This window comes from Centroberyx affinis, unplaced genomic scaffold (assembly GCF_046629955.1).
Source record: "Centroberyx affinis isolate AG114_WGS23_722 - 3 ecotype Tasmania unplaced genomic scaffold, CSIRO-AGI_Caff_v1 ptg000390l_1, whole genome shotgun sequence".
NCBI classification, from domain to species: Eukaryota; Metazoa; Chordata; class Actinopteri; order Beryciformes; family Berycidae; genus Centroberyx; species Centroberyx affinis.
Genome location: NW_027279058.1, coordinates 45,506 through 70,195, shown reverse-complemented (window position 1 = coordinate 70,195; position 24,690 = coordinate 45,506). Strand labels below are relative to the sequence as shown.

The 24,690-nt window shown below is 40.2% G+C and overlaps 1 protein-coding gene across 5 annotated transcripts in view; it reads right to left on the bottom strand.

Moving 5' to 3' along the window:
• Positions 1 to 198: 198 nt before the first annotated feature.
• Positions 199 to 24,690, bottom strand: part of nrg2a (neuregulin 2a) — a 55,855-nt gene continuing 31,363 nt past the window's right edge. Inside the window, exons 4-11 of one of the 5 annotated variants that reach the window (XM_071516001.1) lie at positions 18,920 to 19,040; positions 14,034 to 14,092; positions 10,268 to 10,291; positions 7,954 to 8,056; positions 7,518 to 7,641; positions 7,227 to 7,354; positions 6,760 to 6,981; positions 199 to 856 (exon numbers count right to left, since the gene is read on the bottom strand). In XM_071516001.1, coding sequence (XP_071372102.1) covers positions 202 to 856; positions 6,760 to 6,981; positions 7,227 to 7,354; positions 7,518 to 7,641; positions 7,954 to 8,056; positions 10,268 to 10,291; positions 14,034 to 14,092; positions 18,920 to 19,040 — 1,436 coding nt within the window. In that variant the 3' untranslated portion in view covers positions 199 to 201. Of the gene's footprint in view, positions 857 to 6,759; positions 6,982 to 7,226; positions 7,355 to 7,517; positions 7,642 to 7,953; positions 8,057 to 10,267; positions 10,292 to 14,033; positions 14,093 to 14,519; positions 14,597 to 18,919; positions 19,068 to 24,690 lie in introns of all 5 variants that reach the window. The other 4 variants (XM_071515997.1, XM_071515998.1, XM_071515999.1 and 1 more) reach the window with 4 other exon arrangements.

Here is a 24,690-nt window from a genome sequence, read left to right as displayed (position 1 = left end):
TTTTATGCTGTAAATCAAAATGTACATATAAATAGAGTTTTCCCTATAAAAAGTCTTTGCTGTTAACTAGTAGACAACTTTTGCTAAAATGAAAATAAATATTTCATTTGTTTAGAATATCTGTCAGTTATATAAAATAAAAATATTTCTTATAGATGCAGGTCTATAGTATATTGATTTTTGTTGGTTCATTTTCTCTCTTTAATGGGGTGTATTGTCCGGTTTGGAGCGTGAGTGTGTAAGTCTTGTATGCATGTTCCCATGCCCACTGTGCCGCCCCGATGAGTGAGAAGTCCGACTGTCCACCGGCCTGTAGATGGTGGAGGGCTCGGCGTTCATGTTCTGCATACTGAGGAAGGGCGTGCTCTCACCCTCCTCCTCTGACTCACTATCTGTTAGGCAGCTTCGAGAGCCGTAGTCCCGAGACGCCTCGTATCCACGCGGGGCCACGTGGCCGTTCAGTCTGGATCTCCGCCAGCGCCGGCTCCCGGATCCGCTAGACCCACTTCTCTTTGGTTGCTCCCGAGAGGAGAGATACTCCTGCGTGGTCTCATAGTCCTCGTCCTCGGCCAGCCGGTAGGGGCTGGAGGGCAGGCTGCCCCTGCTGTCATTCAGATAGGTACGGCGCTGCTGCCGGTAGGGCTCCTGACACTGGGCGTCGTGCAGGGGCACCTGGTAGCGGCGCAGCAGAGGCTGGTCATCCTCCAGAGGGTAGGGGTTGTGGACAGCGGGAGGGAGAGACATGGCATGGCTGGCATTGGGGGAGGTGATCTGGAAGGTAGGCACCTGCGGGGGCAGTGAGTAATGGAAATCCACTGGCGAGAGGCGGGCTGGTGTCGTCAGGGCTGACACGTATCTGTGGTAAAGGTGAGGGGGAGGAAATAGTTAAGTAGAGAAGAGCAAAGAACAGAGGTGAGAAAGAGGAGGACCGTGCCAGCAGCAGTTTAGGGATAATGACTCAATATCAATTGCACATCTTTGTCACTATGCCAGATATCAAGACGAACTCACTGAGTACATGACCATTAAATGGGCCAAATACATCCTGCATACTAACTTTTTTGTTTTGATAAGTGTAATACTACACTTTCACATGTTATATGGAAAAGAGCCACAGTGGAATATAGGAAACAAGCGCCTGAATGATCCAATGGCAAACATACAAACTTCAAGTACCTCACGCAATCCAAAACCTTTGAATCTAAGGTACTAATGGTAACTAAGGTTTTAATGTCAAGTATTTCAGAATGGATTTTCTTCCTCTCCGCATTTGGATCACTAATAAAGCTTTGAACTTTGTACAGTCACTTAAGCCTTTCTCAGTTTCATAGTTGCTAACAAAACAAAAGTTTAAAGGATTTAAAACTTTCACAGATGGGAGGAGTTAAGCTGAAAACCATTGCACACATCAGAGAGCCTCAACTCCCCTGAGATGGTCTGTTGACCCCAGTGACTTAATGGGGCTCTAAAGGTGTAAAATAGTCTGCTGCCATTCAGAGGCAAGAATGTTGGCCTATGATAAACAGCTTTCAGTGGACTACATTTCCTCTAACTTAATCATTGCATTTCAAACATATGTAACAGTTACAAGTTACAGTATCCGGTGTTATGTGAAATCATTTGAATAGATGGCACAGAGGAACATAAAGGTTGGGTAACATCCCATTTACAAGATTCATGCTCATTCATGTTTCCTTGAAGTGAAATATTATTTGACATTGCTTGTTTACTGCTAACTTTAAGACAGTCCCTTAGTAATATTGTGCTGCTGCTTAGCAACAAGCACACACCTTCTCCTTCGGCTCTTGACAGCTGTGTTAGAAAGCCAAAATGCTTCACAGGCATTCTCTTCCCTGAATGAATAATGCACCTAAAAATGTGAAATTGCTTTGCTAGCTGGAACTGGTGACTAAGATATTTGCTGGAAAAAATTATTTTCCACATACATAGATTTAGTTTAGAATTTTACTTGGTTTTAAACTACTGTTCCCTCTTAGTTAGGTAACTTCATGCAACACTGGGCATGGGGACTGTGCCTTTGTGAAACCTGCAGTTGAATTTTCATTTTCACAATCATGCTCATCCAAGGTACTTTTAGTTACTTTTGAAAACAGTAATGGTCTGTTTGAGAAGTTTCAATCTGATTTTACAGCTCTTCATAGCACTGAGACAGTTCTTCTCAAGGTGAGGAATGACTTGCTTTAAGTGGCTCATGTGGGAAAATTCTTTGTTCTAGTGCTTCCAGATCTTAGTGCTTTTAACATGGTTGATCATTCTTTCCCACTTGAGCATTTATACACTGGGTTGGTATCTCTGGTACTGTGCTAGACTGGTATTCTTCCTATCTGCAGAATAGAACTGTTGCTATTGGGGAATCCAGGTCATTATTGGCAAAAGTTACGTGTGGTGTCCCTATATATATACTAGGTCCAGTCCTTTTCTCAATATATGCCCTTGGGTCATATAATTTACAAACACAATATTAGTTTCCATTGTTATGCTGATGATCAGCAAACCCAAAGGTCTCTTATTTCTCACAACTAAATACAGATAAGTCTTAAGTTATTATTAAGCCCATTACTGTGCTTAAATCTGTATCAATTTCGTCCAACCGCAAACTCCAATCCAAGCCTGTACAAACATGTTAAGACAGATTTTTGGTTACATTTTTACAACTCAGACTTTTCAAAGCTTATCTTGTCTTTTAATCACCAGGAACCTGTGATCCATGATTTTATGATGTCATGCCTTGACTAATGTAACTCCCTCTTACACCTGTCCTACCTAGCAGAGTATCCTGATTATGGTTAGTCCAAAATGCTGCAGTGACACACCTGACAGGAATTAAGATGAGACAGCATTTTATCCCCATTTTAGCCTTACATCAATAGTTACCAGTGCAATTCAGGATTTGAATGGAATTTTTATTGATTACCTTTAAGACACTTTTTGGACTAGCGCTTAGCTATATCTCTGAGTTTCTCACACAATATGAGCCCAAGTGCAGCCTGAGATCCTCGGGCAGCGCTCTTTTGGCAGCCCCACAGTCTAGGCTGAGGACTAAGGGTGACTGAGTTGTCTTCCTCAGGCCCCTAGGCTCTGGACCGACCTGCCCGACAAGATCAGCTAGCCAACTCGGTGTCCTACTTTCAAAAACAAACTTTTTTAAGGCTGACTTTTACTTGAACTATGGCTTATATTTTGTTTCTATTGTTGCTTTTGTTATCCTGTGCATTTGCCCTTCCCTTTTGTAGTTAGCATGTTTGCTACTATATTGGTCTTGTTGTAGTATGTTGGTAAATTGACTGGGTAGCATATTATTATTCCTAATCCTCCCCTGAACCTTAACCAGGACTGCATCACTACTGAATAAGCTCTAAGCTATAAAGCAATTTCCTGATTTTACTTATTTTTTTGTTCTTGCTGAGGGATGAATATGGAGCTGGGGTTGGATGCTCTTATTTGTCTTATCTGTGACCCAAAAGCTTGCTTTACACATTTAACCCTTTGGAGCTGATTAAGCCTAGGCTGGAGAAAGTGCATATCAGGAAGACTTGACCATGATTTTAGTGGCTCCATGGTGGCCCAAGACAGCATGGCTTCTTGAGATAATTGTGCTCTTGTGTGGTGAAGCTTTGGAGCTCTTATTCATGCTTCTCTTTTGACTCAGGCCAAGGGTGATTTTTTTTTCTCAGGCCCAAACTTTGACTCTTTTCAGTGTCATACATTTGACATGTGGTACGATGCTAGCGACATTATTCCGTATCATATACTGCATATTCTAACATATGAACGAAGACATAAGAACCTTTTATAAATTGAGGCCTGTCTTCCAAGGTTGAAGATGTGCTAATCAATTAAATCAGCTGGTGTAGAGTTTGCATACACATGGCTTTCAATAGCAAATGGTTGGAGACCACTGATATAAAGTTATGGGAGTCTTACATAGCTTGAGAAGCGCACATGTGAGGTGTTTCTCTCCAGACTTGGACTGTTTACACAATTTGGGGCGTGCCTTCACTTGCACACAGGTCTATTCAAAACATTGGCTGCTTTGTCTTTCCCATTGGAATGGTGGAAAATGAGGCCATGGACTTCTCTCATTTTCATGTCTTTCTGCTCATGTGTTGACTTTAAATACTGTGCGCCTTTAATTCAGTTTTGGGTTGGACGACAGTGCACAAAGATTGAACTGGCAACATGCCCATGGGACATTAATTGGATAAAACATTAAAAAAAAAATAGACATCTGAGAAAAATCTTAAATGATTCATGCTTTTTTGTATTTTGTCTATAAGAAAATACCTGAAAAATATTGTTTAAAATCTAAGAAGAAAATCTGAATGACAACTTCTTTCAACTCACCTACAAGTCACTCTCTAATTGCATTGGTCATTGCAATGAAACTTACGACCATCATGCATCACATACCAACTTAATGTTCATTCCTGTTCCTATAAATTTGTTCTTGTGTGACCTGATGGTCACGTGCGTAGTGTTGATGGCACCGATAACATTTGGAAAGCAACACGATGGAATTTGTCCTTGATGGTGCATCTTTGCGGATCAGTGTCTGGCCAAGATATTCTTTGATGCATCTGCACATTGCCATTAAGAACTGCACCGGGCCGTGGGAGACAGAGGCCGGAGATATTCCCACAACATTCCCAGACACCCTGTCCGGCTGATGCAGCACCTGTCGCCAGGACGGAAAGGGCGCTTGTTACCTGAAGTGAAACAGGAGGGATGTCGGTTGTGCAATCTGGCTCTGCAAATCAGCGTCACAGCTCAATAACCGAGGCCCTATCCATGCGCAAATGCTGGGCACACTAAGCGCCTGTTAAACTCCTGGCATCCTTCATACATCCTAGTATTATCATCTCCTTGGATGATCCCTTAAAGTACATATATGGTAAGGCATATCTTGTTCGCTTAGTTTTGGAGAGTTTATGAGGCTCTGGGCATGTGCTTTAAATACCATTCCAATTATTCAGAGACCAATCACCAGCGTTGCATAGTCTAATTAATTTCCTTTAAGTTTTTCTGACTCAACAATTCATATCATATTTGATGTCCTTTGAGTTTTTTAGTATGCAGATTTCTTGTTTTACATCATAAAAACCGACAGTAGTGCTAGGCATTGCAAGGTTTCGAGTGTGTAAATAAAGGAGCATACAAATGAACTTAAGTAGAAGTCAGAATCTATTTATCATAATGTGAAGGTGGACATGTGCTGATTTACATATTCATCACCTCAAGTACTTATCGTGCAGGAGCAGGAGGTCATGTACCCCTTGCATAACGCCAAGACTGGAATTGGCGCAGTGGAGTGTGTGTGTAAAAAAGTCTGAATCCAGTCCTATGTGCGCTCTATTGGACTCGGCTTTAAGACTGCACTGCTTATGGAACTTTCATCAGCCAAAAGGATAGGCGATTTACATGCACAGTTGGTTCTCCCCTCCTGTACCACCATTGCTCCAGATGATCTGAGGTCACTCCGCACACTGATCCTGTCTGTAATTCTAAACTTCACAGCATTGGTTAATTTGACCTAGAGTTTTTTTCATCTCTACTCTTTGACTCTGAAAGAAAGAAGGCTTCATGTCCTGTGCACACTGCACATTTAAATGGAAGACACCTGGGCTTTGCACTTGTGTGATTGTTTGCTTTGACAAACCTGTTCAGGGCAAGCTACTGTCGAGGCAGCACATGAAATGAGGGTTAAATTGCCTAAAATATCTGAACCCACTCCACTAGTGGTATGGCCAATTCTTTGGCATTATTTAAAGGAATGTCAGTGAAAGACCTTTGCTTTGCAGCAAACTGGGTTTCTTCTAACGCTTACACTAGATTTTACCATCTGAATATGACAGCCCAAGCACAGCACATGCTGTCATATCCTATCCTATCCTTCTTTTCCTTCTAGCCTACTGCTTAGGTCGTGTTGGGATATGATTGCACATGACCTTACCTACTGTTGAACAAAGTGACCTAACTGAAATGGAGCGGCTGGTTATGAATATAATCCAAGTTCCATGAAGGAAGGGAATAAGTGTAATGGTGGGAGGCCCTTCTGAAGTCACGAATAGGCTTGGTGAAGTGCCAGACTAAACTAAGGTGAGTGAGCACCTGTATATATATATATATATAAAGGGAAGGGCAGGACGTCCCCTGATGTACAGAGACCTTGAGCATGATTGCTCTTTGGACATGACTGTAAAGTGACTACGGGGTCTACTAAGGCAGACTCACTCTACCTAACACTGCCGGCATTCCCTTCCTTCATAAAACCTTTGTTATATTACCAATAATATAAAACCAACTTTCAGCCTTGATCCTTAACTTGGACATTTAAAAAAGCAACTTAAAACGGCATTTATTCTCATCATGTCATTATATAAAGCTTGTGGAAGTCTAGAAAGCACATTAACTAGAGTCAAACAGTTGCGCTCGAACTGTCATGTTATGGCTCATGTTAAAGGAAATGAATGGCCACCCTCTAGTCAGACTACTGGCTAGTGAACAACGTTACAATAGCTGTATGTAGACAGTTTTCCCTAGAAGAAGCACTGTTGCTCACTCTTGCCTACCTTAGCGTATCTCATCATCATGTCTGCTGTGTGTCATTTCCCACTGAGCCTTTCACAGAGCCCTGACTGGCCTCTCGAGGCTGAGAGAGAACCAGCAGAGAAAGGAAGCTTCTCAAAATGTTCATGAGAAACCCAGTGCCACATTGAGCCACGCAGGCCTTATTCCCACCTGTCGCTGTGCGGAGAGTCTCCCAGTGAGTCAAAGGAGTCACCGTACTGTAGGCCCGGCCGATGGGGGTCAGAGAAACCACAGTGTGCGGCACGCCTGGCCCGTGCCTCCATGCACGCAGGACTGCTGCATTTACTGGTCCCCACAGATGATGACATCATTCCCGGCGAGTCAGAGAGGATACTGTCAGAATGTTCCAGGCTCCATGTCCGTTCCTCATGTCTGACAAACAAAAATGGTGTTAACACACGCCCCCCAGCATGTCTCTGTGTCTATGTCTGGGTGTTTCTCTTTATTTGTGAGTCTTCTTTTTATTCTTTCTTCAAAAAAGGAGAGTTTCAATCCATGCACATGTGTTTCCAGAGGCAGGGGGCTTAACCACTTGACTATCTCTTTGTTTTGTGAGTAGTATATAGTCGTAAAAGTAAGTCAATTTGATGGGAAAGACATACGTATTGCAGGCTTACCTGTGAGTTGATGAATGGGCTCGTGTGGAAGAGTTGTGAGATCTGGAAGAGGCATGGCTGCCGGGGAAGGAGCCCTCTGTTCCAGGCCGTATGACTCGCTCAGTTGCAGGGACATTCTTTGATATGTACTGTGATGAAAAAATGGATCCAGCAGATGGTAAGTGGTGAAAGACACATGGGGAGGGGACGTTAGATTGCATAACTAAACATAAAGCCGCTGCTGTGTGTGTGTGTGTGTGTGTGTGTGTCTGTGTGCACATATTTAGTTACGTTTCCGGTCACTAAACTCACATCTACCATGGGGATTTCCTCTGGGCCTGGTCCTGGGTGATTGGGTCCGTTAGCAAGGTTCCGATTGGGGTGTTCTGGACACATGTTTTGTCGCAGATGATTGTGCATCTTCTTTCTTTGTTTCCTGTGGAGCAAATCTCAGTCATTCTCTGTTTTGGTGACAGGATACAGAGGGAATGGTTATACCTCCTATCATGCTTTTTTTGCTTGATGTAACATACATTAACAGGTTTAAACGAAACAATGAGATTAGCTGTATTACCTAAATGTCCTCTGAATAATAATTTGAAAAGATCATAATTAGCAGACACAATAACCCTCTTATTCCCACATACGCTGCATATTATGGGCAGTATACAGCAAACTTTCATGGCAGGTAGTAACAGCAATTTGAAAGGAAAGCATTGTGTTCATAACTCATGAGTGGATGACTTACTTGGTTTTACAGTAGGCAACCACACACACGATGCCCACCACCAACAGAGCCACACAAATACCCGTGATTGTCAGGACTCTTTTCTGGTAGAGCTCCTCTGCCTCTGTCAACATCACACCCACAAATACACACACGCACCCACACACCACATACACACAGTAAGAAATAACCAGGAAAAAAACATCAGTCTCTTGAAGGTGTAAGTTCCCACTTTTGCACAGTACAACTACATTTCTTCCTCGACTAAATCCTGTGTATAGGGTAAAGCTTCTCTTCCCTGACAACTCATCTCACAATCACACCTCTCCTCTCCTGTAATCAGAAATACAACAGATGCTCTTGCTCCCTATGCTGCAGTAATAGAAGGCGGCGTGGGTGGGGGGTGTAGGCAGGGGACGGGGCATAGCAATAGTTAGACTGATGTGTTCATAGCAGTGTTATTCTCTAAATTCCTACAAATTGCAAAATGTGTAAGATACTGAAATGGCTGACTAATTGGACCTGCAAACTGAAGTGTTGTACCCATGTAAAATATACTGTAGGTGCAAGGTCTAACATATGCAGCTGTCTTGGATGGGGAAAAATGTAGGTCAAAATATTCAAGTTGCACCAAATCTGATCCTCTAATTCTAAAGGTTCCTTGTTTTTCTTCTGATAAATCTATCAGGGAGCCTGCATGATCAATACTCTCATTCTGCTCATTTATAGTATAACTAGCCTATATAGCTACTCAGGCATTCTCATAATGATACTGTACAGTTTTGAGCATTCTCCATACCACTTACTGTAAATAAATATCTTGCTAAATACAAGAGTTTTAAAAAATATAGACATATCATGAAAACATGAAATTGGAGAAATCTTGGCTGATGTTTTTAGCCTTTTTCCTTTTCCAGACAAGAGCCTGTGTGAGGCTGAGCAGGACCCTTTGTTTCCCCTGGGGAGAGTGATGGAGCAAATAGGTAGTCGTGGTCCGTGATAAATAATGTAATAAAAATGAATTGAATTTGTACAACTCCTTCCATCTGAGGTTTCCTCTTGCCCTGTCCTTTCATTCACCAGCAGCCATTTTACATCAGCATGCCAATTTGAGTCAAGTTTCTGACACCATGAATAAATCACCATGGTCAGTTTATTTATAGCAGCAAACTGGGTAATATTTCACCACTATTGGTTGTTATCTAGTGATGAAAAATTTTCAACAGAGGTAAATCAATGTTGATGCTGGCATACTAATATTCTAGTATTCTTGCGGTACACAAATGTACCTAAAATTATATGAGTTGTCAGACAAGATGCCTGTAATATTAGTTGTGCACTCTCACCAACTGCATTATTTGATTCAAAGGCACTCTTCTGGAAAAGGTAGCAAAAAACAAGGGCCAACAATAAAAGGAGGAGGAAAAGTGAAGATAGAGGAAGAAAACATGACTGTATGTTCTAAATATAGCATTGCATGCTCATACCACAGCATCCACTCCTTGAAGGATAAATCAAACCAGCAACACAAAAGATCTTTAGATTTATTTATACTTCTAAGCTACATTTCAACCAGACTGAAGTAATTGGAGGATGCAAAAAGAATGGGACAGGGTCACACATAAATAAAAAAGAAAAAAATGAGGTTTGAAAGGAAAAGACAGACACTAAAGGCATGGGACTAAAGGGACTAGATGGATGATTGTTTAGAAAGGTAGAGTTTAAGAGCGAGGAAAGGCGTTCGGTAACTACAAACATGATATAGCATGCTTGTTACGGGGTTTAATAGATGCTATAAATGGAGTGAAAAACCTAAACTCAGTCCTATGGAAAATGTACTATGGTGAGTGAGATAGAATAATGGGTGTCCTGTATGCAGCACTCACACTGCAACTCATGAATATCAACAATCCAGCTACTGATTGTGTGATTTTTACTAATTTGGGCTGGAACATGCGACAGTAGAATTGGAGTATAGTTCACATGTGTAATATCACTGATTTCAAATACGGACTAAGTGGTTTGTGGAGGGTAGTTAAAAAGAAAGAACATCTTCAGAGTTTCTATGTTAAAAATCATCAACTCAAATGCACATGCATGAGAGCTGCAGGTGAAGGCATCCATGTTAATAATGTTTGATGGAGGATCAGTTGCATTGACTAAGAGTTTTTCAGACCAACGAGTTACTGTATGATTGATTGATAGATTGATTGGTTAATCAAGGGACTATTTGCTTTACAGCCCACACCATAGAGGGAGCGGGAGCATGTCAAAATGAAGGACATCTATTTAGTAGCTATGCTTAGACTGAGAATCAAAATGGATTGTTCCATACCCATAAATTCAATCCCAAGATGCTCTGCCATTGCAGAGGGTTGACAGTTGGAAGAAAAAAGAAACAAAAGAACAGATTTAGAGAGAGACACCTTCCAACATACAGTTGAACAAATAAAAATCGGCATTGTAGCAACTGAGACAACAAACACTTGAGACGTAATTGTCATAACAAAGTGGTCAGTAAGACACTGTCCACTTTCAACAAGCACCTCAGTGACAAGACGCCAGAAAACAGTCACAGCATGCAACACCAGTCTACAAAACCACACTGCATACAACTACATGACTACACAGCTATCATTTTGGGTAAATTCATTTCTGGGCCAATAGTTAAGACTAGTACTACCAAAACTAAAAATGTATTGCTGTGATTGTGGATGTTCCCTTGTATGTATATATTTCTATCTACTGCATGTCTCAACACAGTCCAATGTTAATGATGCTTTAGTACAGGCAACTGTTTTTGCACATTTGACCGATGATAGTTGTTAGGCATTTCAAGTTCGCAGACAAACCTTCCCTGTATGCTATTTGAATACATAATCAAACCAAATCACCTAATGGATAATAGGACCAACGTGAATGTATTAAGTGCATAGCCAATATCATTCTATGGGGGATATATGCGTCTGCTGAGACTACCTGCATGTGCATTCAGTTTTCTGCTCTCTCAGAATACTAAATCATCAGTTTCATTCCACAGCCATCAAATGAATCAACTCAGCTAGCAAAGGAGTGCATCTGTACAGTATTTGAATAATTATGTTAAATTGGAAGATTTGGAGGTGGATTCTATAGTGTATGGGAAAGTGAGACCATAGGGAGGCTGCGCCGACCAGCTGAGTCCATACCTCTGGCAGCTCACTTGCTTTACTTGGGTTGAAGCAAATCCCAGCTGTTGTTATGACAACATGCTCTTGTTAAGCCAAGCCCTTATGGCTGAGGAGCTGAAGCCATCCTCGTTCTCTTCTGGGGATGGGAGGCGCCCTTCTAGGAGGTGGGGACTTAAAATATGGAATGGATGAGGCTTTAGTATGTGTGTATATGAGTGTGTATGTGTGTGCGTGTGTGTGTGCATGTGTGCTTTTGTTTGAGGGAAGCTGTGCGCCCTTTGAAAGAAAATATAATTCATTCTCATTAATTGTGAATTGAATAAGGCAAACTATCTGAAGGCCGTTACAGCAGTTATGTAGGTTTCTAAAAACAAATGCTGCTGGAGTAATCGTCACTTTAAAGGCTATACATTACACTGATGTGCCTCAGTTCTCGCAATGAGCAGTCACCACTACATTATTGCAGTTGCGATGTGGCTTTCACGGACCTGATTTCTACGGTGGATGTGCACTTTTGAAACAATGACAGACAGGTTAATGGCCATCTGGAGGGAAATGGTGCACAGGGATGGCTCTGCAATCAATTTCATGTGTCAGATCTTATACTAGGATAGAGTGGAGGCGTCACCTTTTCTATCTGAATCCACAGCCTTTCATTTAGATATGGTTTACAGGTGGCCTAGAATTTGCTCCTACTATATCTACTCTATATGTAAGATCCTCCCACAATAGTGTCATGGGTGGGTGGCAACTTTTAGGGGCATAAGGCTTGGGTGAAGATAAATGCTTTATGTAAAGACAGACGTTTTTTTGCTTTGTGTGGTGTGCAGTTTATAAGATATTCATGTATGATGTCTCATCATTTGTTTCTCTAATGCTAATGGCTTTTACTCGTGTGTGGTCTACAAAAATTCAGCTCATCCTTTTGAATGTATAAGCACATAAACGGAGTAATCAAAGCCTTGTCTATGTTCATGTGGCTGGATGAGAGCTGGAAATCAATGCTCTCTTTGAAAGGAAATACAGTCGCACAGCTGCACTGGGGTTAAACAGAATGCAGAAAAAGCTGTGAGTGAAGGGAAAGAGCTCCCACATACCACCGTCTACTCTGCCAAAAGACAAGTAATTTCAACACAGTGCATTATGACTTAATGTGAGATGAAATTACTTGTAGTTAAGATGGGGGTTTTTGCATTGTACTCTGAGCCAACATACAGTAAACATTATGTGTAGGCTACACGAGTCAGGCCGCAGTGATGAGGCTCTGCAGGTCGCATCAGGCCACTCCAAAAACACATTCAATTAGTAATTTTGTAACTGTTTTGTTAGACTAAACTAAAACCACATGGGCTTGTAAAGACATGATGCTAATAGACGTGCAGTATAATATAGCAATAAATTAGTTCTTGGCCATCACACACCGTGGAATGTATGAAGCATGTTTAATGATATACTGACTATGATTGGTATATTATATGTTTTCCTCAGAGAACCAAGTCCAAGCTACATGAAATCTCAATTGTTGGATGAGAAGAGGCCGATAGGAATTTATGTTTCATTGATGTCTGCCCTTCTTGGTTACACATACTCACCTTTCAGTGTCACCCACTGCGTAAGAAATACTACAAGCAGTCAACATACAAGTGATACTGAAGTGTAAACAATAAAGACTGTAGTAACAAGTAGATAACCTAAAGAAACATTATTCCAGACCATGTGGATATTTTTCAGAGGGAAAAAGCTTAAGGGCAAGATCTGTCAGGCTGTAGTTCTCCACAAACCTTCGTCTAATCTGGGTATAATTCTGCAGTTGATGGATGTGTTTGCTGATGTTGCCAACGTGGAGTGGTGCAGGGCTCAGTTCTCTTACCCCAGGCTAGCGAAGCTGTTTGACACAGCGCTCTAGTATAGTGCATGAACTTTGTGCTAAGGACATCTGTGAGAGCAGTCAGCGTCTCCGCTGTGAGAGAACCTTTTGCTGCTACTTCTGAAGCACTGTGTGTTAAAACAAATGCAATTTGCTCAATGTTCTAGTGTGAGCTTAACAATGTGCAATCAAGCCACTAGAGACTAGAGGCTCTCCTTAAGGTCTGAAAGCGAGTTATCGGCTGATATTGTGATAGTGAAAAAGCCACTGCATCTCATGTACCAGCTTAGTGCCTACTATCAAGCCAAATTTGTTAATAATTATATGGGTGCCAACTGAAATTTTGGCACGTTGACTTGTGTATAACCTACATGCTAATGAAGCATGAGTATTAGAATGCATCATACTTTCAAAATATAATTTTTATGAAGAAATCCTACATCTTGTGGGTCTACATAGAGGCAATCAAGCCAAGATAAAACAGAATGAAACTAAATTGCCATTTAGAGTGTCGGCTGACCAATTCCGCAGCAAATTCATTTTGAATGGCCTAAGCAAACATTTTTCATCAGTTAAGTCTGTGTGCGACCAAACAGAATCAGCCATTTGTCATGCCTATTAGTTAAAGCTAATTGATCAGTCTTGCCTTTCTGTCCATGGATCAGCACTAATAGCATCATACATGATTCTGTTTGCAGCATCATTACTGAGCAAGTTAAAGGTATTGATAATGGATTTCTCATTAGACTGTGTTGTTACATGCAGTTGACTTAATCCTATTCCATTCAGCATCCAAATTCAGCCCCTTACTTGTCACTATCAAGTTCACTATCAACTCTCTGTTCTGAGTGTAGACATGCAATAAACTACGAGTTCATACAATATCACATGCAGACCAGACATGTTAACAGTCTACACTCGACTACGCTAGCTTATGAATGAGTCATCAGAGACGGTAGAGACACTAATCAATCACAACTAATCGATCAATGCAATCTCTCCACATCCAACATGCATGACACAAGGACAGTCTGACAGAGTGACAGAAGAGGAAATTGACATACGGTAGAAACTGGCCATAACGTAGGTTTGACAGCGATCACCAGTAAAGTCATTTGGACACCTGATGGAAAGAAAAAGAAACAAAGCCACAAAAAGAGGGAGAGGAGGAGGAGGAGGAGGGTGATGGATGAGTGAGGAAGAGAACAGAAAGAGAGAGGGCAAGGGTGGAGTGAAATTGAGAGAATATGTATATGAAATGGGTGAGGAGCGAGAGAGGGAGGGAGAGAGAAAGAGAAGAGAGAGAGAGGAGGGAGAGAAGCAGAGAAACAGTATTAGAACAACAGCACAACTACAGGCGGCAGAGGTAGAGTTTCCCATGGATGACACCATTGTGTACTTTGTGTCGTGCACAGCTCAGTGCGTGTCGACCTGAGAAGGAGAAAGAGAAGGAGAAAGAGGAAGGAAACTGGGGGCAGCAGGAGTCCACAGAGGTAATCCAGTGACAACTGTTTTCTCTGTTCTCAGCTGCTCATATCAAGTGGACATACTTTTGAAAGGATTGGGCATGTACAACCGCAGCGGCTCAGTCTGTAAGCACCGTGGGCCAAAGTATCCGTCCGGACATCTGGGAAGGAGCAGAGAAGTGTTATACAAAATAAAAATAAAAAAATACAGGAGGGGATGTATATTGTGAATACTATGGATTTCCCATCACACAGATTCAGGTCACAGTAAAGCCAGAAATTATATATCGTTTAGGGAGAAATAGGTAAAAACACACACAACTACTGTGTCTCTTCCAGGAGTGACCATTGTGTTAATCTGTTCATCACGACTGTATTCAGTTTTGGTACTGGCACCAATTACAGAAAATGGAAGCAGTACATTAATACTCATCACATAATACTCACTTGCTCATCAGTGATAATTGGTGACACCTGTCCATATAATCTAAACTGCTCCAGCAACCCTGTCATAGACCTGTTTCCATTATTCTGTCTCCTTCACCAGTCCTCTCTTAACTCCTATAATAATGATAATAATAATAATAATAATAATAATCTGTATTTATATATCACTTTTCTAATTTAGAATATATATAACATTTAGAAATTGCTTTCCAGCCAGTCAAAGTGTTTTACAGAACAATAGTAAAAACAGCAGGGAAAAGTTGAACAATCAAAACAATAAAAGAAGAGTTATGAAAGTAAGAACAATAAAAACAACAGTATATAAAAGGCAAATCAATAAAAGGCGAATTTACAAAAACAGATCTTAAAAAGACACTTAAAAGATAATACAGTCTTGTCTATCTTTATATCGAGTGGCACGTCGTTCCAGAGTTTAGAGACTCGGTCTCCCTTAGAGAGAGATGTAGGATGGGGCTAAACCATGTACTGCTTTGTGGGTAATCAATAACATCTTAAAATCAATTCTAAATTTTATAGGAAGCCAGTGCAGGGAAGCTAAAATCGGGGTAATGTGATCTCTTCTCCTGTTGAGAGCCTGGCAGCTGCATTTTGAACCAACTGCAAAGAGAGCTTTATGACTGATACCAGAGCATAGAGAGTTACAGTAGTCCAATCAAGAAGATATAAAAACATGAATTACCATTTTTCAGTCCTGAGTAGACAAAAAATATTTAACTTTGGAGAATCTCAACTAGAAAAAAAACATGACTGTGCAACATTCTTTACTTGTGCCTCATAAGTCAGAGTCAAAAACGACCCCAAGGTTTCTAGCATGAGGCTTATATTTGAGGAAAGATCCCCCAGGTCCTTCTGAAGCAGACTCATTGTGTCTGGTGGGCCCAACAGTCGTACCTCATTATAATCCCATCAGGGTGTGGGGCTGGTGTTTTAGGGGTGAGCGGGAAAAGAATAGAACGCTCACCCAAACAAGGTGCTGGCCGTCAGAAAAGTCGGAATAAAGAGTAAAACAGACACATAGCCACACACTTCTCTCTACGCAAAGAAAAGATAAGGTTTATTCTTTTGCATGGAGGAGAAGTGTGCAGCTATCTTTTTTTTACTCACCAGCTTGGTGTTTTAGGGGTACCGACATTCCACTCTCTCTCATTCACAACTTAACCACCAGTCCAACAAAGGTCATTGCTCATGATTTATGAGTTTTACACAAAGCCTCCCAGGAGTATTATGACATTCAATGTTAAATTACTCATGCTGAGTGATTTTGTTTAACTGGGGAATAGCACCACCTAGATGAAGGAAAACTGGTTGAAAGATGAAAGAAATACTATTGCTACGTAATTTAAATATCGGATGAGTGTGCAAATATTCAGTGTGGTTTGGCTGCAAACTTAACTATCTTCAGTAAAAAAAACAAAAAAACCAAACTGGGCCCTTCACATACATTACATTTAATTTAAATCTAAAGAACAATAAATGAACTCTTGAAGAGATCTTGATAGTTTTAGCATGTGTTGTATTTGCAAACACTCTGCATTTTACACTAGTCATTCTTTCTCATGTGTTTTGTGCTTACATTCTTCGAGGGAAAGGAGCCGTTGGAGAGTAGTGGAGCCCCAGCGGGAGAAGTGAACCAAAACTCCCCGCTGCTTCAAGTTCCCACTGCACTTTGTTGAATGTTGGGTTTTTTTTGTGAAGAATGGATTTTTGTCTCTATCTCTATGCATTTTGTCTAATGAAAGTTTTGAAACTAGAGATGATATAAAACTTTTCCGGCCCATATGAGCAAGAGCTATATAATGGATTGTTCAGTGTTCATCCACTATTTTCATCCACTTTTTTCCCCATGTCATGCAAAATGTTTGTTTGCCTGGTTAATAGATCCAGAATATTCAGTTTTGATGTGTGCAAAAACATTAAGGTCATGATCTTCTAAAGCACGATTCGAATTTTTTAGTTTCTACCACGTTTTTGGTTATCGAATGAGACATTTGCCAAAAATGGTCAATAATCCGTTGTGAAAGCTACTCAAGACTTATGCAACTGTAAAATGCACGTGGGCAAATTTCATACAATAATTTGGTTTACATAAGTTTAGATATTTACCAAAATCTGCAATAATTGATCATTTTAATGATTGGCTAGTGATTTTTTTTTTCTATATATGGCTGGAAAAAAAAACACTCCCTTATTATAATCTAAGAGAAGCTCAGGTTTTCTTTTCAATTAATGTTGAAAACGTTGGTATGATAATATTTAACATGTATCAAGGGCAGCTGCCTGGAATCCACTGAAAATCAAATTTCCTTGGTACCTTAGATGAGTACTTTGGTATGTAAGTGCCTTTGCGCTGCTTTTCATGCTTTGACCTGGCTGATAATAAGCAGCATGCTATTCCACTGCATACACATCTGTCCTATAATCTACATGCCAAGGAAATGGCTACTTTGGGTCATTTGTTAACCTTTCCTTTCCCCAAACAAAGTTTATATTTCAAAGTGAAGGAGCCGGGCATAAAAATAGGGCTAGCTGTCTGCAGGACTTGTTTAGCCAGTGAGTAATACCCACTGAAGCCTGGCCTATATTGAATGAGATGGCTTTGGGGCAACAAATCCCTGCAGGCCTTCACTGCATTATCCAACTTTTCTGGACCCATGCCCCGGCCGTGAGTGAATTAGCTGCAGCAATTGAGTTATTGCTGCCTCCAATTTGTACACAGCTTATTGAATGGCTGTTGCAGCCATGTCCTCATTGTTTGTCGAGCATTCTTCCTTGGGCCAACTGAGCGCACAAGCCGAGCCAATGTGCTGCTCCGTATGAGACGAGCCAAAGGACTTATGGCATGTTGATGATGGAGCAGAACATACAACATAATAATGTCTAACAGCAGTACCAAATGATAATGTAATAATAATGTACATATTTTGTATTTTTGTATGCTTTTGGCAGTTCCATGACATACCTGGTGAATGAGAACAGTTTCCACACAAACATAATTTCCCACAATGCAATGATGACATAAAAACTCAGTGCACATCTGCCTGATTTACAGACCAATCACTATTATGTTGTCCATTAAAAAAAGAAAACAAAATATACTTTCTACATTTATAGATCTATAAACCTTCTTCTATCCTTCTCCCTTCTATATAACTTCCATTTCTTATACAAGGTATTTCAAGTGATATAAGAGAAGTTTATGCAATTATGTGACTTGACCAGAGATCTTAGATCAGTTACTTCTTAAAAGTTTGATGCATTTTGATGCATTACTGAAAATAATCTATTTTTTTTCCTTCATTTAAAAACTATAACTTATCCTGGACATCATCCCCCAGGAGTGTACAAAATGTTTTACGATCCTGGGTCTAAGACAAACTATTGGAGATTCAAATGTCAAAAAGAAAAAAAAAAAAAGAAGCTGTTTCAATGATAACATCAACCTGTTTTCTCCCTGACAAGATGAAATACAAGGTTTCTGCGGGACACGGGAGATATGGGTCCTGATCCCCCTTTCCAAGGACCTTAAATGTAAGCAATGATTCTATTTACCTCATTGGGGGCCTCTAACAGGCATAAATATTTGCTCACTACTAAACCAGTGACTCATGACATTTTGAAAAGGCTTTTAATGTGCAGCCCTCTTGTACACTAAACATGACTAAAAAGGATGAGCGCACCACCATCTCATCTCCTTATTAGCGTTAAAATACACAAGAAATGAACACAACAGGTGGGTAGTTAGATGCGCTGGCAGCATTTTCATGCAATGTGCCGCTGTTGCTGTAAGAAAGAAGAACATTATGAAGTGGAATCATGAAAATAAACCGTAGGATAGGAAACTGTGGTTGGGATGTCGAAGAGTGTAGCTAGAGTGAAATGAGACTGGGGAAGCTGCTGTACCGCGGCAGAGGGAATCTCTAAACAGAAGATAAAACAAGAGAGGCTGACGACAAAATGGAGCCAAAATCAAAATTCAGTATACTGTGTGAATCGCAGAAATAGGGGAGGTTACTCACTTGCAGGAGAGCTGATTTATACCATGTATGAAGTAACAGTCGCCGCCATTCACACAGTAGGCCTTCTCTGTGTCGTTGCATCTTCTGGCATGACCTGAGCCTGGAGATAGCGTTGTGGTTACTGAGGAAGACACAGAAAAATCACACACTACCATGGTCATTATCTTAATCATAATTGGTGGAGTGTCAGTTTTATTCCATTATAAACAGCAGTAAAGACAAAGAAATCATGATCTAAAAATAAAGTCTGGAGCCAAAACAAAGAGGCATCATGATATACGGTCACACACATATTCTAAAAAGAGTTTTAGTCTAATAAGCACTTGGATGTCATGGAATTGGTCATCTTTCACTATTTTTATCAGTAGAATATGCTCGCATCTTTACAAGTATTCTCAACTTTCCTCATATTACACACTTGTATTTTCGTGAGTACTCTGTTTTCCATCCACAGATCTAATTGTGTCTCTAAAGCAGTGTTGACACTATCTCAAGAAGTTCTATGAGCAAAGATAAATATTTCCCTGACATAGCGTAGGAGTTGTTTATGCAATGACTCAGGTCCTTGGAATGGCCTGAAATGTCATGTATCTACACTTAATCCCCCAGACTGAATAGATATAATATGTTTGGGATGAAGTCTGCTTATCAGGAGGAAAGCAGGGAAGTTTGAAGGAAGGCGAGTGCTGAGAGAGGTGCACGGTGGCAGGATTGGGCTTGAGAGAAGGGAGAAGGGAGGAGTATACTTCCATGTCAGATGTTGGGAGGTGATTGCGACTGTGTACCTGCTGTCAGATTGCTATTAGCACCTTCCCAGGATGTGACAGCTTGTTGGTAGGCATACAGAGGTTTCCAATCTGTGGTTCTTTTGGAAGACCTTTACAACTACAATACATCAGCTTCAGCGTCCAAATATTCATGTCATGCATAATGTTGTGACAAGAAGTTGCGCCGAGATTTTATTCAGCCAGGCCTGTGGCTCTGACATATAGTAGGCTCTTTGCCACGGTGAGGACAAGATTTCACAACTCCCATTTGTAACGCAGTGGAGGAAGTCAGCTCAACTCCCTCCTCTGGTTGAAAAAATAAGCTTTGTCTAGTTCAAAAGTACACTTCTGGCTTAGCTCAAACAACAGAAGTTAATGTCCGTGCTGGTTAGCATAACAAAGCAAACAGCTGACATCAATTTGCACTTCACTTGCTAATATGAGTCTGTGAAGTACAATGAATAAGGAAGCACTTAACTCACTCCAAACACAATATTTTGAATCTAAAACTACAAATGTTACTACATTTTTGGTAAATATCATCAAATGCCAAGTTGAGGATATCACAGCTCTGCAAAAACTACTGCATGACTTTCAAACATCCAGTCCAGCTGGCTGGTTCTCATCTGGAGTTCAGAGTCTTCCCATCTTAGCCATTCAGCTAGTCGTCATACACTGGCAGACATGCAGACATACAACTGATTAATACATTACATGAGGTAATCTTGGTTTAGTCTGATGACACAGTATGACTAGACAGTATGACTGACCTTTCACTTATTGTGGTCAAAACAAGGTATCATATTTGGCCTTGAATCCTGAGTCATCATGATATTGGCTGGCTAGAACTCAGTAATGACAAGCATTAAAAGAAAATTAGCTGAATCTGCGACCTCATGTCTCACTGGTCCCGACTTCACCTGACTCCAACCTAACAAGGCACCCAAACACCGTCAACTTTGCCGTGATAAATTTCCCAGTTCACCAGTTAATGAGAACAACCTGAATAAGACATTGTTGTTTTTGGTTCATGTTACATTTACACCACACACACGTCTTCACACAGAAATGTTGGCGAATAAAAGTACAGACAAAGCAGTAAGGAAAAAAAAGGTTCCCCAAAATGTCTAATACGCCAAACAGAAACAGCAGAAAATAGGGTCTTCAACTATAATGATAATACCTTGAAAGTAGTTGTGTGGTTCACATATCTCATGGCATACATTGTTAATACAAAAATTATCAAAACACTGTAATGATTTTTCTCCAGCCTTTAATATCTCATCCATTTAATATCCATTCAGATGTTCTGCTGTCAAAGATGCTTTGGCTACAGATCGTCCTCAACCTGTTTAACTTCATAGATTCCCTATTTTCTCATTATTTTACTACAGTTACTCAAAGTCAGCTTGGCTTTGCTCTTGTTTCCACAGGTGATTATGTTAATAATGCTCCAAATTAGCTTATCCTAGAAGCTTATGATGATTCTACCCAGTTGTCATTGAAGAAGGTAATCAGCGGACTGCTACATCACTTAATGCTTATGCTCTGAGAACTCCAAATATTCTCTAATTGGCCATGACCTGCTTTTTCTAGGTTAAAGTCACAGATTCCTCTTTACACCACGGGTCCATAGGCATTGATCTTTGCATTAACATTGCTGCGATTGATTAAATATTCAAAGGGCCACCAGTTGCACTCCCTTGGTCAATTTTGCATGAAATTTGGTTTCAAGTATATGAGGTTTTTTTTATTAAATGGCCAGAGTAAGAGGTAGACATTTTTAGCATTTGTGGGGCCTGCTAATTGTAAATTTTAAAATGCCTTTGCAGATATCTTTGCTCACCTATACTCGGCATATGTGTCAAGCGATGATTGGACCAATCGTTGTAGAGTTATGGGCAATATTTGTAATGAGTCACACCACTCAGTGCCCCCTTCAGGCTAATTGGAACGAGCGCAGAGAAAGCACATTCCTCTCCATTACTGTCAAGAACGTCTGTAATTCTTATTCAGCTGAGGAAATGTTGGTGTGTACATGGGGAGAGGACAATAGCTGCAGTCTGGGCAGATTTCAGAGCTGCGGAGTTGAGTTCAGACCCAAACAGGAGGATCCCACATCTCAGTTTGTGTTGCTGCCCATCTGACTGCTTACAGGTGGAGAGGCCTTCTGTTCACCCATCCCAACAGCAGATCAGGCTCGTCTGCCTAAACAACAAACATTTGGGAAAACCTGAAGGCGCCTCTTATTCCTCTGGACACATTTCTGGACTTTGGAGGAAGGGAAAAAGTAGTAGCATAGACATAACGAGAGCTAGCCACTAAGCTTTCAAGCTATCCAGCTTCTCAAGGGCTTTGCCTTCTTTGCCAAACCCAGATTATTATCATAATAATCATGAATTTTCAATTCTTGCGAGGAATCAACAACTTTGTACAATTTTGTTGGTTGGTGTGGTAAATCTACAATTGCTGATAGAGTTTCTATTTTTGAAAATAAGGATTTTCAGTATAAGTAGACCTTGCACTCGAATCAGATTCTGTTGATGGATCACTTGGATCACTCTTTCTTGAAATCCATCTCCTGGTAAATCAATGATGTTGCTTATACAAGTCACATGACTCCAACACTGCAAGATTCAATTACAGCCATGTACTGTATGTACCTTAAAAAAGATGAACAAAGAAAATAAAGCGAGTCTTCTTTTGGACGATTTTAACATCAATCTACTCAATGGCAAGCCTCACACTCTAACAGCTGAAGAGAAAATATATTCTAACTTTCTGTACCCACTCATTTGTAAGTCAGCCAGAAAACGGGCTCATCTGGTATTCAGACAGATATTTTATGAGTAATGTCTTCACGACTGGCATCCTGACATCTCAGATTAAGTTCAATGGCAGCTCTAACAATATCAAAACAACAATGAAATAAAATAAAAATATCCTATGTAAATGGTATCTCAAAAAAGGCTGATATATTGTAATAATATCGAGAACAGTCACAAATCATAACAGATTTTAAAAAGAGTCACTGAGAGACAGTGGTGCACCATCGAAACACCTTTCAAAACTTTCTAAGAAATCTGTTTCACAGCTTGGCAACATTCAACAAGATGTAACATAATCCCTTTTTTTTCTCTTTTTTTTTTTTCACTGCTGCCAAGCATAAAAAAAACCTTCCGGATTCAGTTGCTCGAAAGTTGATGACATGTAGCTCAATACTGACAAAAAAAGCTACTTTTAGAGGACATTTATTGGCCTGAGGTCAACTGACATCTAATCTATGACACTGAGCACAGAGGATGCCCTAATTTTGTATCCTCTCCTTTTTTTCTGCTGTCCTCCCTTCTTTTCTTTGTGTCCTCCGATTACAATAACTCCCTGGTAGGAGACACGTGGAACATAGGGGAGCAAGGAAAGTTTTTGGATGCACCCCATGTCTTGTACAACTTGTTCAGTCTTATGTCCTTGCCCCAGGCCAAGGCAATACCTCTTTATAAAGCACATGGAAATTGTTAACAAAATGATACAACATCCTGGACATGATCACAGTCTGCACAATTACAGGAATCCAGCGACTTGCATGCCTTCATGTATTTCAAAATAAGATACACATAGCTAGATGTGTGACAAATGGAGGTGGTGGAGGTAAAGCTACTTAGTGATTCAGTTGCTAATGGCATGTTCGTCATAACTTTCTCTGTCTTCACTGCAAAAAAAACTCCATCTTAATGAGTCATTTAGTCTCATATTCAGCCTGAGGAGAGATAACTCCACTTGTTTGCAATGCAGTTTCACTTGTTTCAGTTTTCTAGAAATGAGTGTCAGTATGTTGAAACAAGTCAGAATAAGGCAGATCACTGCACTACTATCAAGAAAATGACACTTGATTCTACAAAATTCTTGAAACAAGTTGATTTGCATTGGAAACAAGTTAAATTATCTAACCCCACTGGCATATATTTTTTTCACTTATTTTAAGAAAATTATGATTTTAGGACTAAATAATAGACTAAGTGGTGGAGATTTTTTGCAGTGTTGTGCTGAATTATAATAGTAACAGTATTTGTGTCCTGGGGCTATGATCATTTATGATGAGAGATCACTTATTTGGAGTTAGCTAGTTTGCACTTAAAGTTGTTCCTCCAGTCCATAAACCATCATCCAGTTGGAGTAGAACAATTCACTGATTCACATCGATGTGCCGGGCTCAAGGTATGGCTGCATCAATTCAAACAGCTTGTATTGGGCAAAAGTTGGGAGAGAATCGCAACTAACTTGATGCGGGCTTCTCTCCGACATGACACTTGTATCTTTTTTATTTTATTTTAGCACCTAACCTTGTTACTTGTTGTGTTTCTCTCTCTCTGAGTCAACATGCTTGTCTCATGCTTGTCTCATGAGACGCCATGGAGTCGCTGTGGGACAGAGAGTCCCTGTAGTCAGCGGTAGCGTTAGCAACGAGAAAAGGTATCAAGATGTTTTTTTCGCTGGTACAGTCTGTACAAAATTGATTACCGAAGACATTGCATATGTAAACATAGCATCAAGGCATTATTAATAAGCAATAGCCTGTTTGAAAGGATTATTTTAAGTTGACTAATTCAAATTTTTTACTATCAACAAATGTGATTGATGTTGTCATTGTCATCAAAATGTGAAGAAGAAATGTACATCTTTCTCTCTCTCACATAACTGCTTTGATTTATGGCTAAAGAATACTTCTCCCAGCCAGTTGCCAAACTATAGAAGTAAAATTAAACTGTTGAATCGCATTACATCATATTGTATCAAAACATGGCTAAAGCCTATAGTTGGGCACATAAATTGTAAATATTCCTACAATATTGAAATTCTAACAAATTTTTTTTTATTTGGAAATGACTTTTATTTTTATTGTGTAAAAAAAAGTGGAAGAACATCCATTGACACCAAAAAAGATGCCCTTATTCACTTCAATTTAAAAACTGATCAAAATCATTAGCCTCCACCCACACCTACCCC